Raw genomic sequence first — 14,042 nt, 5'->3', positions numbered from 1 at the left:
GAAGGCTCACTCACTCTTTGGGTGAAGACTATGCAACTTGGGGATACCTGGTGGATGTCATATTGAGCCTAGTATCTATAACTTCCGGTGAGCTGATAGTAATACTGTCAACTATACACTGAATTAACTCCTTGATATTATATGGACTTTTCTTTTCAATTATATATACAATATTTGCACCTTATGATTATTGTGATCACAGTCAATATTGTACTATTTTCATTTAGCGCTGCCTATAGTGTGCACAGACTATGGTATTAGGGTGTGCACCCCAAAGCTCAAACACACATGCATGTCTATGTAAATATATATATATATATATATATATATACAGACATACACTTATAAATGTAAACAAACATTTTAAAATGTAATAAAATCTGGATGGTTTTAGTAGGGCAGTGGATGGTGTCAGTAGGGCAGAGATTGGAGTCAGTTGGGCAGTGGGCAGTGTCAGTAGTTTTTTATTTGTATTATTTTTTTCAATATTTTTTAACTTACAATTCTTTTAGGAGCCCCACTGGGGGCTTTGGTGAGATATTAGGGGGTCTAAACGGACCCCAGATGTCTCACTTTTTCGACAGAGAAAGGGGCTGAAGATAGAGATTCCCCACCCCCTTTCTCTGCAGCATCAGCTGCAATGGACAGTGAATGAATGGGAAATGCTCTGTACCGAGAGGCTTCCTGTTCATTCATGAACAGAAGCCTAGTAAACACAGTTTATTGTGTTTCAGTTATGAATGAACACAGTAAGTGATCTGTACCAATCACTGACTCATTCAGAAAAGAAAGCGGCCGGTACATGACATGGGCCCAGGCAGCAGGTGGAATCTATGCCACATGGGGTGATTAGGGTGTGCCCAGGCACACCTGAAACACCCCCTGTGCACGCCTATGATGCACTGCACATTTACTAAATTGCATCTATTACAAGGGTTTATATAGTCATTTTATGTGCCAGCTGCATTAATGATTGGTGCACTCACTAAATTGTTGTTATTGGTACGCCTGTGTGATTGAGTCGTAAGTTTGCTACAGCACTGTCAGTTTTTATTTAGGAAAATTCTGCATTCACATTTGTCATCCTTAGGTTCACATGCTGATCTGAAGTCTCTTCATACATGCACTCCACCAATGACAGATTTCAGGATGGTGACAACACAAGACCATGTCTGAGTAATGTGTGTGCATAACCGCTTGTAGTCTTCATTGGGAGAGCATGTTCAAGGGAGACAACACAGGACAGCAATTGTGGGAGTTTTGTCACATTATAACAGGAAATACATTAACATGGATCTTCGTGGCAGCATGACAAGATATTATCTGAAGGAAAGCTACTAATTTAAAAAAAGTGGAAGTTACTTTTAAAATTACAAGCCCTTTTCCAAAAAAGTTGGGACACTGTACAAATTGTGAATAAAAACAGAATGCAATGATGTGGAAGTTTCAAATTTCAATATTTTATTCAGAATACAACATAGATGACATATCAAATGTTTAAACTGAGAAAATGTATAATTTTAAGGGAAAAATAAGTTGATTTTAAATTTCATGGCATCAACACATGTCAAAAAAGTTGGGACAAGGCCATGTTTACCACTGTGTGGCATCCCCTCTTCTTTTTATAACAGTCTGCAAACATCTGGGAACCAAGGAGACACGTTGCTCAAGTTTAGGAATAGAAATGTTGTCCCATTCTTGTCTAATACAGACTTCTAGTTGCTCAACGGTCTTAGGTCTTCTTTGTCGCATCTTCCTCTTTATGATGCGCCAAATGTTTTCTATGGGTGAAAGATCTGGACTGCAGGTTGGCCATTTCAGTACCCGGATCCTTCTTCTACGCAGCCATGATGTTGTAATTGATGCAGTATGTGGTCTGGCATTGTCATGTAGGAAAACGCAAGGTCTTCCCTGCAAGAGACGACGTCTGGATGGGAGCATATGTTGTTCTAGAACTTGGATATACTTTCAGCATTGATGGTGCCTTTCCAGATGTGTAAGCTGCCCATGCCACACGCACTCATGCAACCCCATACCATCAGAGATGCAGGCTTCTGAACTGAGCGCTAATAACAACTTGGGTTGTCCTTGTCCTCTTTAGTCCGGATGACATGGCGTCCCAGTTTTCCAAAAAGAACTTCAAATTTTGATTCGTCTGACCACAGAACAGTTTTCCACTTTGCCACAGTCCATTTTAAGTGAGCCTTGGCCCAGAGAAAACGCCTGCGCTTCTGGATCATGTTTAGATATGGCTTCTTTTTTGGCCCATAGAGTTTTAGCCGGCAACGGCGAATGGCACAGTGGATTGTGTTCAACAACAATGTTTTCTGGAAGCATTCCTGAGCCCATGTTGTGATTTCCATTACAGTAGCATTCCTGTATGTGATGCAGTGCCGTCTAAGGGCCCGAAGATCACAGGCATCCATTATGGTTTTCCGGCCTTGACCCTTACGCACAGAGATTGTTCCAGATTCTCTGAATCTTTGGATGATATTATGCACTGTAGATGATGATAACTTCAAACTCTTTGCAATTTTTCTCAGAGAAACTCCTTTCTGATATTGCTCCACTATTTTTGGCCGCAGCATTGGAGGAATTGGTGATCCTCTGCCCATCTTGACTTCTGAGGGACACTGCCACTCTGAGAGGCCTTTTTTTATACCCAATCATGTTGCCAATAGACCAAATAGGTTGCAAATTGGTCCTCCAGCTGTTCCTTATATGTACATTTAACTTTTCCGACCTCTTATTGCTACCTGTGCCAACTTTTTTGAAATGTGTAGCTCTCATGAAATCCAAAATGAGCCAATATTTGGCATGACATTCCAAATGTCTCACTTTCAACATCTGATATGTTATCTATATTATATTGTGAATAAAATATAAGGTTTGTAAATTAGTCCATTCCTTTTTTACTCACAATTTGTACACTGTCCCAACTTTTTTGGAATTGGGTTGTACATTAACTTGTTAAAGCTTATATGAGATTTTTGTTATTTGATTTACATATACTTTACCATTTTAGTTTGACTTACTTAGTCAGTGGACTTGTAAATGCACAAATTAAATACATATAGTACAAGGGAGCTTTTTTTTCCTATCAAGAATGTCTGTCCAGATCTAAGATTTGCACTATTCTGCCATGCAGATCAGTTTTGTCTGGCAGAGGAGGAATAGATCTCTCCTCTCCCTCCCCTTCCCTACCTTGTGACTAGACAGTGAAAGGAGAAGCAGTTAATTTCACTGTCACTCTGCTCTCTCCTCCTATCAGCGTGTTCTATAAACTGCAGAACGACTGATTGGCTCTTTGTGCTGCTCTAAAAGAAGTGTATCCTACTTGGCAAACATTACCTTTATAACAGAACCAAATAGTACCTTACAATAATTATGAGTGCTGCTACAAATAGTAGAGCAATACTGCAAATATCACTGCCTTTGTTTCAAACAAGTGACATTAATATTAGGACAATAAATTGTGTTTTTCAGCGGATGATTGCAAACACCGTCAGAACAATGAGATACTGCCGGAGCGTGCCCTTCAGTAAGTTGTATTTTTCATCAAGGTTATTATGTACGAACGTAGAATGAGAGATAAAGCATTTTATGACTCTGTTTAAGTATGTATCATAATGGCTTTATTATCTATTCTATATGCACTGTCACTGTGTCACAGTCATAATTAGCATGTTATGGTAAAGTGATTCTATAAAACTCAGCTCTGAATTTAAATGATCAAAACAGACCATAAATTAGATTCCAGCACAAGCCGGCTTTGTCAAGTTAAACTTCTAAATAGAAGAATAGATTACATTTCTTTTATAGCATTTATATCATGTCAGCTAGTTAATTGATACTTTATATTAACACTGATTTACTTGATTGGTGTTTATCTCCCTATGATATACTTCTTTGAACTACAGATGTAATGCAACGGCTTATAACAGATTATAGCAACAAATCTGGCATGCCATCTTACAATTCCAGTTTTGGTGGGACTATACCAATTTTTTTGGGACTCTTCGAGTTTTTGAGTACAGTTGAGCAAAAAAGACTGTGCATACTCAAGAATTGTTAGAATGTTGACATGTTCTCTTCATAATGCATAACTATAAAGTTTTGTATTTAGGCATTGTAGCTAAGAACAGAAAGATGTCTAATTGGCATCATCGTTCCTTTTTTACTCAAAGTGCTAGCAAAAGAGTTAAAGGATTGGATTTTATAGTTGCAAAAAATTGAAAATTTTTACTCACCTTTCTATAATTTTCCTGGTGCATCCTCATGGCAGCAGTGGCGGTTCTACATTAAATTGCTCCCCGGACAAGACTCCCTCCCGGCGCCCCCCCCCCCCCAAAGCCCCCCCCCAAAAAAAAAAAAATAACATGACAACATAACAATAAATGCAGAGTGCCACAGCATTGCCCCCAATAAATGCAGAGTGCCACAGCATTGCCCCCAATAAATGCAGAGGGCCACAGCATTGCCCCCAATAAATGCAGATTGCCACAGCATTGCCCCCAATAAATGCAGAGTGCCACAGCATTGCCCCCAATAAATGCAGAGTGCCACAGCAAGGCCCCCAATAAATGCAGAGTGCCACAGCAAGGCCCCCAATAAATGCAGAGTGCCACAGCAATGCCCCAATAAATGCAGAGTGCCACAGCATTGCCCCCAATAAATGCAGAGTGCCACAGCAATGCCCCCAATAAATGCAGAGTGCCACAGCATTTCCCCCTTTCAATGTAGAGATGCCCGCGTGCCATCTTTCAATGCAGAGCGTCAGCGTTCCCCCCGCGAGACCCGTCCGTGCACTTACCTCACTTCTCTTCAGTTCAGTCCCCGGATTCCCTGCGTCTCCTCAGTCCTCCCGCGGCGCCACCTCCCCGGCCAATGGCGTGGGGTTTGCCTTTCGGCCAATCAGGAAGCGGGAGGACCCGCTCCCTGATTGACCAGGAGGAGGATCAGTGTGACAATAGCGAATTTTCATTTGCTATTGTCGCACAATGGGCGGGCTCGGGGGGGAGCAATGCTCTGCGCCGCGGCTCGGCTGCCACAGTGAAATTATTCAAAGTTCCTCGGGCGGCCCGGTACCATTTGATCCACTCAAATGGGTCCGCTGCCCGGGGGTTGGGGAACACTGTCATGCCGCCCCCCACGTTTCATGAAAAAATTCCGCCCCGGGCGGCTGCCCCATTCGCCCATGCCTAAAACCACCACTGCATGGCAGCATACAATGGGTTGTGGCTCTGCCCTAACAACCTGATAGAACCGGTTAACTAAATCAAAGACAGACCAAGCTCACAGCATTCTCCTTTTTGTCCTCACCTGATCAAGACTGGAGTCGCAAAGTATCCCTTACAGTTTGTCGCCCCAGCCAGGTTCAGCCTCTCCTGGGTGGAAGTCCTTCCTGTACAGTCGCTAAATGAGCTATATGGTTCAATGGGCGATCTCGCAAAGCCGCCATATTTCGTTCAGGCAAAGCACAGGGGAAAAAACTAAGAGAGAGCAAGAAGAGTGGTCTGTCTTTGGCTTCCTTCAGTTCACTGATACCAGATTGCATTTATCCCCTGTATGGAACTGCTGGTTCTGACCTGCTGGTAGCACAAGGGTTCAGAACGGGAGGTGAGCGGCCATTTTTTCTGGTGGAGGACAGCACAAGCCACAAGCACTATTTATTCATTCATCACTACAAGCACTTTTTATAAGTATATAGCTCAGGAGTTCTGATTGACTCTACAATTCTACTCTTCATGCTTGTTTCAGATCACTGATTAAAAAAAATAAAGACAAAAAATACAGAGTGTAAGGTAACTAGCATTTTTAGAAGGAGGTCTACAATGGCAGTCTCCTTGTTTTTCTCAATACAGGTTTCCGATAACATCTGTTGAGATCAGTGGCGGCTGGTGCTCAAAATTTTTGGGGGGGTGCAAACAGAAAAATGTAATAGGCATTGCTTTGCGGCAAAAAACGCTGTAAAAAATTGCATGACTTTGAGGTCACAAAAGTGTGAAAGGGGCCTTCAATAATTAAGGTATAGTGTGCCCCCTTCAATGCAGAGAGATCAGTGTGCTACCTTTCAATGCACAGTGACCAGCGTGCCCCCTTTCAATGCACAGTGTGAGCAGCGTGCCCCCTTTCAATGCAGAGAGACCAGCGTGCCCCCTTTCAATGCACAGTGAACAGCGTGCCCCCTTTCAATGCACAGTGACCAGCGTGCCCCCTATTAATGCATAGTGACCAGCATGCCCCCTTTCAATGCACAGTGACCAGCGTGCCCCCTATTAATGCATAGTGACCAGCATGCCCCCTTTCAATGCACAGTGACCAGCGTGCCCCCTTTCAATGCAGTGACCAGTGTACATGCCCCCTTCAATGCAGTGACCAGCGTACATGCCCCCTTCAATGCAAAAATCAGCGTACATGCCCCCAATGCAGAGACCAGCGTACATGCCCCCTTCAATGCAGAGATCAGCGTACATGCCCCCAATGCAGAGACCAGCATACATGCCCCCTTCAATGCAGTGACCAGCATACCATTCCCCCAATGCAGAGATCAGCGTACATGCCCCCAATGCAGTGACCAGCATACATGCCCCCAATGCAGAGTACATGCCCCCAATGCAGAGTACATGCCCCCAATGCAGAGTGCATGCCCCCAATGCAGAGTACATGCCCCCAATGCAGAGTACATGCCCCCAATGCAGAGTACACGCCCCCAATGCAGAGTGAATGCCCCCAATGCAGAGTACATGCCCCCAATGCAGAGTGCATTCCCCCAATGCAGAGTACATGCCCCCAATGCAGAGTACATGCCCCCAATGCAGAGTGAATGCCCCCAATGCAGAGTGAATGCCCCCAATGCAGAGTGAATGCCCCCAATGCAGAGTACATGCCCCCAATGCAGAGATCAGCGTGCGTGCCCCCCAATGTAGTGACCAGCATACATGCCCCCAATGCAGAGTACATGCCCCCAATGCAGAGATCAGCGTGCGTGCCCCCTTACCTACCTGGATCAGCAGCGGCGGCGGGTCTCCACGAGTCCTTCCAGCAGCGGCGGCAGGCAGCGCGAGTCCTTCCAGCAGCGGCGGCGGGTGGCGCGAGTCCTTCCAGCAGCGGCGGCGGGCAGCTTCTTCTGAGTCAGGGGTGACCGGCGGCACGACTCCACGAGTCCTTCCAGTCCCGCCTCCTCCTCGACCAATGGCAAGGGGTTTGCCTTTCGGCCAATCAGGAAGAGCGTATCGGACACGCTTCCTGATTGGCCAGGAGGAGGATCAGTGTGACAATAGCAAATTTTCATTCGCTATTGTCACACAATGGGTGGGCTCGGGACGCACTTTGCCTCTGGCTCTAATCAGGTGATGCCAAGTAAAAAAAAATCCCATTGAACTCCATGCGCCCTACATACACCAGCCACCGCTGGTTGAGATTATCGGCCAGTTAAGGAGTGCAATGAGATCACCAACGGAATTAGCCTGATATAATAATTATATCACTGTGTGTTCAAATCACAAAGCTTTAACACAAGGTTAAGAATATTTTTATAACCATGTGACAAATCTTATTGGACTCATCTGAAAAAAACTGTCACTTTTTTTTTTTTTAACATTGTTTATTTTTATGGTGTGCTTACTTTGTGTATTGAGCCTTACAGTTGTAAACACCATATTTCTATGTAAAATGTGTACTATCATCTGTACATGGGACAGCCCTATGTATAACATACCTTACTTTCTATTTTCAGATGATGCACATTGATTTACTAAAGGTATATAAACTGTGCACCATGCAAATGCAGTTGCTGCAGAACTTAGTAAATCAGGGGAAGCTCTGCTGACTTCCATCATCCAATCACGTGCAAGAAAAAAATGTTTCATTTTCTTTGTGATTGGGTATTTTTTGCAAAGTGAAGCTGTACCTTATTTACTAAGCTCTGGAGCAACTGTGTATGCAGAGTACAACTGCACTTGCTAAATGCACAGTATATTACCTCTAGTACATTAACCCTTATGTTTGCCAACACACTGACAGCAACGGGGTTGATTTACTAAAGGCAAAAAAAATGTGCACTTTGCAAGTGCAGTTGCTCCAGAGCTTAGTAAAAATGGGGAAGCTCTTCTGACTTCCATCATCTAATCATGTGTGTAAGCAAAAATGCTGTTTTGTTTTTTTTTAATTTACTTGCTTGTGGTTGGGTATTCTTTGCAAAGTGAACCTTTATTTCATTTACTAGCTCTGGAGCAACTGCACTTGTAGAGTGCACAGTCTATTTGCACTTAGTAAATCAATCCCAAAGGACATTTTGGGGTTGATTTACTAAAGGCAAGACTGTACCCTTTGCAAAGTGCAGTTGCTCCAGAGCTTAGTAAATGAAGTAAAGCTTCACTCTATAGAGAATACCCAATCACGTGCAAGGAAAATAAAAAAAACAGCATTTTTGCTTGCACATGTTTGGATGATGGAAATCAGAATGGTGTTTGCTTGCATAGGATTCAATGTTTGCTTGCACATGATTGGATGATGGAAATCAAAATGGTGTTTGATTGGATGATGGGAGTCAGCAGAGCTTCTGCTCATTTACTAAGCTCTGGAGCAACTGCACTTGCAAAGTGCACAGCCTGATTGCCTTTAGTAAATCAACCCCTTCATCTCAACAATTATTAAGCAGAGAGGCTAAGTGATTATTGAAAACGCCATCCAAGATACAAAAAAACTATGTTTTAGGTAGCATTATTTATTTTTAAAACTGAACTCTAGGAATTCCACCACATTCTAAAATGTGCTACCTTACTATGTGTTAAGTCTAATGAGGCACATGCTAGCGACAAGCAAACTTGTAGACATATGAAATTCCTACTGTACAGTAAATGCTGCAATAATTACAATGAATAATGAAATGACAACAACTAAAAATTGCTATTATTACACATTTGAGGATAGCTGTATTTGAATCACAGAAATTTAAAAAAATGTGTTTTTACCACCAGACCCTGATGCTTCCCTTGTTAACAAAAATCACCAGGATGTTCGGAATTACGTTCGGCAGTTCAACGTCATTGACAATCAGAGGACTTTATCGCAGATGTCACATCGGCTAGAACCACGACGCACCTAAAAAGGAAGTCCATAACCTAGGTGGTTCTTTTCATGGCAAGCACTGTGGCAATTATAAAGTTTTATACTTTTTTTTTTTCTCAGTGCCAGTCTGATCATACGACCTGTGAATATTGTACATTTTTTATGTAGTGACTGAAAAATACACCAATACATACTAATGGTTATACAACTACTGTACTTTGGGTTGTGGTGTAAAATTATACGTTGATGGCAGCTACAGGGTTGTATATTTCAGTTATTCAAGTTACAAGGTGTCCAGTCATATTTCTGGGGCCTATTAGAACAATGATCTGATTGGTTGCAATGGATGACTGAACTTTACGCATTGCTAAGTTTTATCGAAGGGCCCACCCACATTTATTTTTAGATTTGTGCTAGTGCCCTGAATCACTCACTATCTCACAGTATCTCTCAGGGACTTTACTGGCAAATATCTGGACCTGACAACCAATTTAAACAATGGAGGATGCAGCTGTGAAAATGCCCAAAGATATTAGATGACGTTCTTTCAATCTGGCCATTTTTAGCTGGATTGGGAGAGGGTGTCACCCCACAGGTCTCGCCACCATCCCTTCCCTATAGATTATAACTGCACAACTCTGCTGAACCAAGTTTGCAAGTCTGTGCGGCTCTGTTGGCTGGGGGTGGTTGGATTGTATCTATATGACTGCCAGCCTAACTGCAGCAGATCTCTTTTCAGAGGCGGCCGATTGGCAGTTTTGCAGGTATTTTGGAGGAGATACTGATTCCCCCTGAATGTCTGTTTTTTTTTTTTTTATCCCAATGGGGATTGAAATTCCATGCCACAACCACATGTTAAGCACTTAATGCACAGTTGCAGTGCAGTTCACGAGGAGTTCATTAACTTCAATGGGCACATTGGGCACTCTGTGTTAAATCTGCCGCACCACAAAGCATCACATCCACAGCAATGTGAACGGACCTGATTGTCCACCATGTAAATTTGTAGATAAGTGGTCAGGGGGCAGGAAAAAATGCAGATCAACCTCTTGTTTTTACTGGCCTCTTGCCCCTATGTGTGAGTCTCACTTTAGTTCTTGGGTGGATGTGTGCACCAAATGCATTTCAGCAGATTTCCATTTACCCTAATGGTGTAGTGTGGGTGACATTTCTGAGGCTGCAATTAACCTGCTTGGTGTTTCTTTGGATGCATCCTTTTGAGATCCTATTGGGATGAACTTGCATTGGAGGAAAAGGAGGTCACACTCAGCCCTTGGCAGCCCGCTCTATTACATATTTGTTCACTACCTATTAAACAGAGCATGCTGCACCTGTGTTTATAGAATAAAGTAGATATAAACCCAACAACTTAAGCCTCAAATAAGCTTTAAAATTAAAGGTGCTTTCAAAAATGTTAAATTTGCAGCCATCATTAAAATATATCCTATTGATTCTGCCACGTAGGTCCTTCTTCAGGCACTTCCTTTTATAGGGTGACAAATGTCTCCCAATTGTGTAGCTGTGTTGTTTCCCTGTCATACACACTGCAATGGTGTGAACTGAACCTATAGGACTTAAGGCAAATTGTCTTGTCAATGTGTTGAGTTAGGCTGGGTTCACACCGGTGCTAATTGGATGTGGGTTTCCCTGCATCCAGTTCGCATTAGAGGAGTGTGCTCGGCTCTCAATAGAGCCGGTTCACACATCCCCGGGACAGCTGCGGAGCACATTGCACAGGGGTCCTGTGCCTCTTTGGCTAAGGTGACCATATTTTTAAAATGAAATCGTGGGGCACCCTCTCTACATTAATCCGGCCATGAATCCGGGGAAAAAACCGGGGATAGACTTGGTCCGGGGACAGTTTCCTCATTCAGGGGACTGTCCCCAGAAACCGGGGATGTCTGGTCACCCTATCTTTGGCTCAGTTTCAGGTCTGAATTCAGGTAACAATTCGGGCCTAATTCGTCCCTAAAATGAAGAACAGGGACGCACCGGACACCTGCTGTGAGCCGCATCCGTATTAAGTGTGAACCCAGCCTAACTGGGAAACAACAACAAAAAAGAGAGGAAGGGGCACACCGACCTAGTGCATTACCACTAAAAACATTTATTAAATATAGTAAAAAGTATATATTATACTCACAAAACAGGTGTAAATGTAACACACATCAACATGATTAACATAGACTCTCCAAGGTAGCCAAAGTACTGCGTAATGCTGGAAGGCATGCAATGTACCGCATGAAACTGCTGTGGCTAAGCTGATGCGTTTCGAGGGCGAGCCCCCTTCTTCAGAGCCAAGAAATGCAGCATTCCCGGGACAGCTGCGGGACAGCATTTCTTGGCTCTGAAGAAGGGGGCTCACCCTCGAAACACGTCAGCTTAGCCACAGCAGTTTCATGTGGTACACTGCATGTCTTCCAGCATTGTGCAGTACTTTGTCTATCTTGGAGAGTCTATGTTAATCATGTTGATGTGTGTTACATTCACACCTGTTTTGTGAGTATAATATATACTTTTTACTATTTTAATAAATGTTTTTAGTGGTAATGCACTAGATTGTTGTGCCCCTTTCTCTTTTTTGTTGTTGTTTCCCAGTTGGTTTTGGATACCCTTGATCCTGAAGGGGCAGCAAGACCACAAGTCATATCCATTCAAGTTTGAAGGACTCCTCTTCCCTCCATCACATTTCACTAGAGCGCAGGAGATTTGTTCTATACTTTGAACCCAGCCTAACGCTGTCCAGTAGAGCCCATTGTATGTAGTGTGAACAAGCCCTTAAAGTCTGTGGGTCAGATTGACAGCTAGGCAGGAAGATTTTTTTAACACTTAAAAAATTCAGTTCTCGGGCAACTTTGATTTTTGAATAAGGAGGTCCCTGATGCTGCCCCCATGCTACTCTGATGACAGGTGTACTTTGACATCTCCCCAGCAAGCCTTCCCTCTTGAAAAAGAATCTAAGTCAGGCAGAACATAAAGGCTCCGGATACAGAACTGTATTCACCGTTTGTATGAACAGACCCTGTAGTCTTTGTTTTCCAGTTCACTTGACAGAACCACAGATAAAATAATTAGTGGGGCTTTTAAATATTAGTGATTATTTGGTAGTGTGAAAATTGCAGTTTGTGGTCTTGGCACAAAAGAACTATTTAACCCAGAGCAGGTTCTATCGCTGATCATTTCCACATCGTTAGAATAAAATGTGATCTTTCCGGTTTAATGACATAGCAAAAAGGGTCAAAGCAGGAGTGAGCTACTACATCCACGTGAAACCCAGAATAACCATTTCCTGTACTGTTACACAATCATTCCACTTCTGTCTTCTTAGCTTACGTAAATAAATGGACTCCATAAATGTCTGCATCTCACAGCGAAGAGTAGGTACAGCATTCCTGAGTGTGATGTAACTTGGGAAAATTTTTCAATAATAAACACCATTAGTCATATTACTGGCGTGAATGTAAGCACTATTACAAGAGATTTGGTAAGGAATTCTTAGAGACCAAAATCTGATACGGAAATATGAGTCACCCTTCAGTAATTCAGGGGGTATAAAGGACTGGGGTTTTGAAAAATACTAAATTTAATGTACTGGATTGAGCATTCAGACATCAATTTTTAGCATATTAATAAGTGGTGAAACATAATTTCTAATTTCCTACTGCTGAACACTGATTTTTATGCTGGTATTACATGAAACTCCAGGTAGTTCCTGAATGTGTTCTGTGCTCTAAGACAGCCATTTTCAATGAAGGGTTCCACAGAACCCTATGGATCCTCCAGAGATTGCTAGGGGTTCCCCATCTGATTGTGCCTGCATGGTTCCAGGTCCAACACCACTTTGCAGGGCCAGTGGCATGGCTGTAAAGGCGCATTCTTCTCACTGATCAATTTTGGAGGGGGCTTTTTCCATATGACCCCTAATCAACGAATCTTAGCACGCGTTCCCTTAAATTTACAGTTTTCTTATTTTTTAACTCAAAAAAGTATATTTTTTCCAACAAAATTGCGTTTGTAAGACCACTGCATAAATACAGCGTGACATAAAGTATTGGAATGATCTCCATTTTATTCTCTAGGGTCTCTACTAAAAAAAAATATATAATGTTTGAGGATTCTAATTTTTTAGCAGAAAATACTGATTTTAACTTGTAAACAACAAGTGTCATAAATAGACCTGGTCCTAAGTGGTTAAAAGATAGAGCATCCAGCAGGTACTTGTATAAAGCCACCTACAGGTTCCTGCTTGTAACTGCAGCAGCTTGTATTTCCCTCTGCTCAGCATTGCAGGATTATAAGAGAGCTTGCACTTTATACCTGCTAACGGCTTTTTTTTTCTCCTTTTTTTATACAAAGAGTCTTTTTAAATTGGTTGTAAACCTCTGAAATGCCTTTCAGAGCTTGCAGACAGGTGAGCCTTTATGTCCTGCATTATGGAGTTACATATGGCAATTCATACATTTTTGTAACCGAGATATATTTACAAAAGAGAGACTTAGGATCTGTTCCGCAGTCATAACCTTTTTGATGAAAATGGGCTGTTGTTTATAATAACCACCTACACTGTTCTTGTGTATAATATATTGCATGTGTCACTATGACTAGGTGATTTTTGTTCTCTATATGTTACTATAGGAAGCCAGGCCTTACTGTGATTGCAAAACCGGGCCTCCTGCTATTTCTCACTTCAGTTCTAATGGTCATTCCTGTAGTGATACAGAATACAAATTATTTTTAGAGATCATATCCAGGTACCCAAACTACGTATACATTCCCGCTGTACATTTAATCATGGAATAGGGGCGAGAGGGAGGACAGCTAGTAGACGTTTTGTTACCAAAATGTATGGAAGAAAACTTTTGACTTTAGATCTCCACTTTAGATCCTCTAAGCCGCCTTCAAAATTTTTATTTTTGCTTCTGTGATCAGACTTCCTATTAGAGCAGGGGTGGCAGACTCAGTTTCATCGT

The 14,042-nt window shown here is 42.5% G+C and overlaps 1 protein-coding gene across 1 annotated transcript in view; it reads left to right on the top strand.

Moving 5' to 3' along the window:
• The window catches only part of RAPGEF4 (Rap guanine nucleotide exchange factor 4), a 480,844-nt gene extending 471,570 nt beyond the window's left edge, over positions 1 to 9,274 (top strand). Inside the window, exons 30-31 of the mRNA XM_082260932.1 lie at positions 3,487 to 3,541; positions 8,982 to 9,274. Coding sequence (XP_082117058.1) covers positions 3,487 to 3,541; positions 8,982 to 9,109 — 183 coding nt within the window. The 3' untranslated portion in view covers positions 9,110 to 9,274. The remainder of the gene's footprint in view (positions 1 to 3,486; positions 3,542 to 8,981) is intronic.
• Positions 9,275 to 14,042: the final 4,768 nt, after the last annotated feature.

The sequence above is a fragment of the Pelophylax lessonae genome (assembly GCF_965119305.1).
Source record: "Pelophylax lessonae genome assembly, chromosome: 6".
Taxonomy (NCBI): domain Eukaryota; kingdom Metazoa; phylum Chordata; class Amphibia; order Anura; family Ranidae; genus Pelophylax; species Pelophylax lessonae.
The sequence above is the reverse complement of the archived record's forward strand: the minus strand, read 5'-3'. Positions and strand labels throughout refer to the sequence as shown.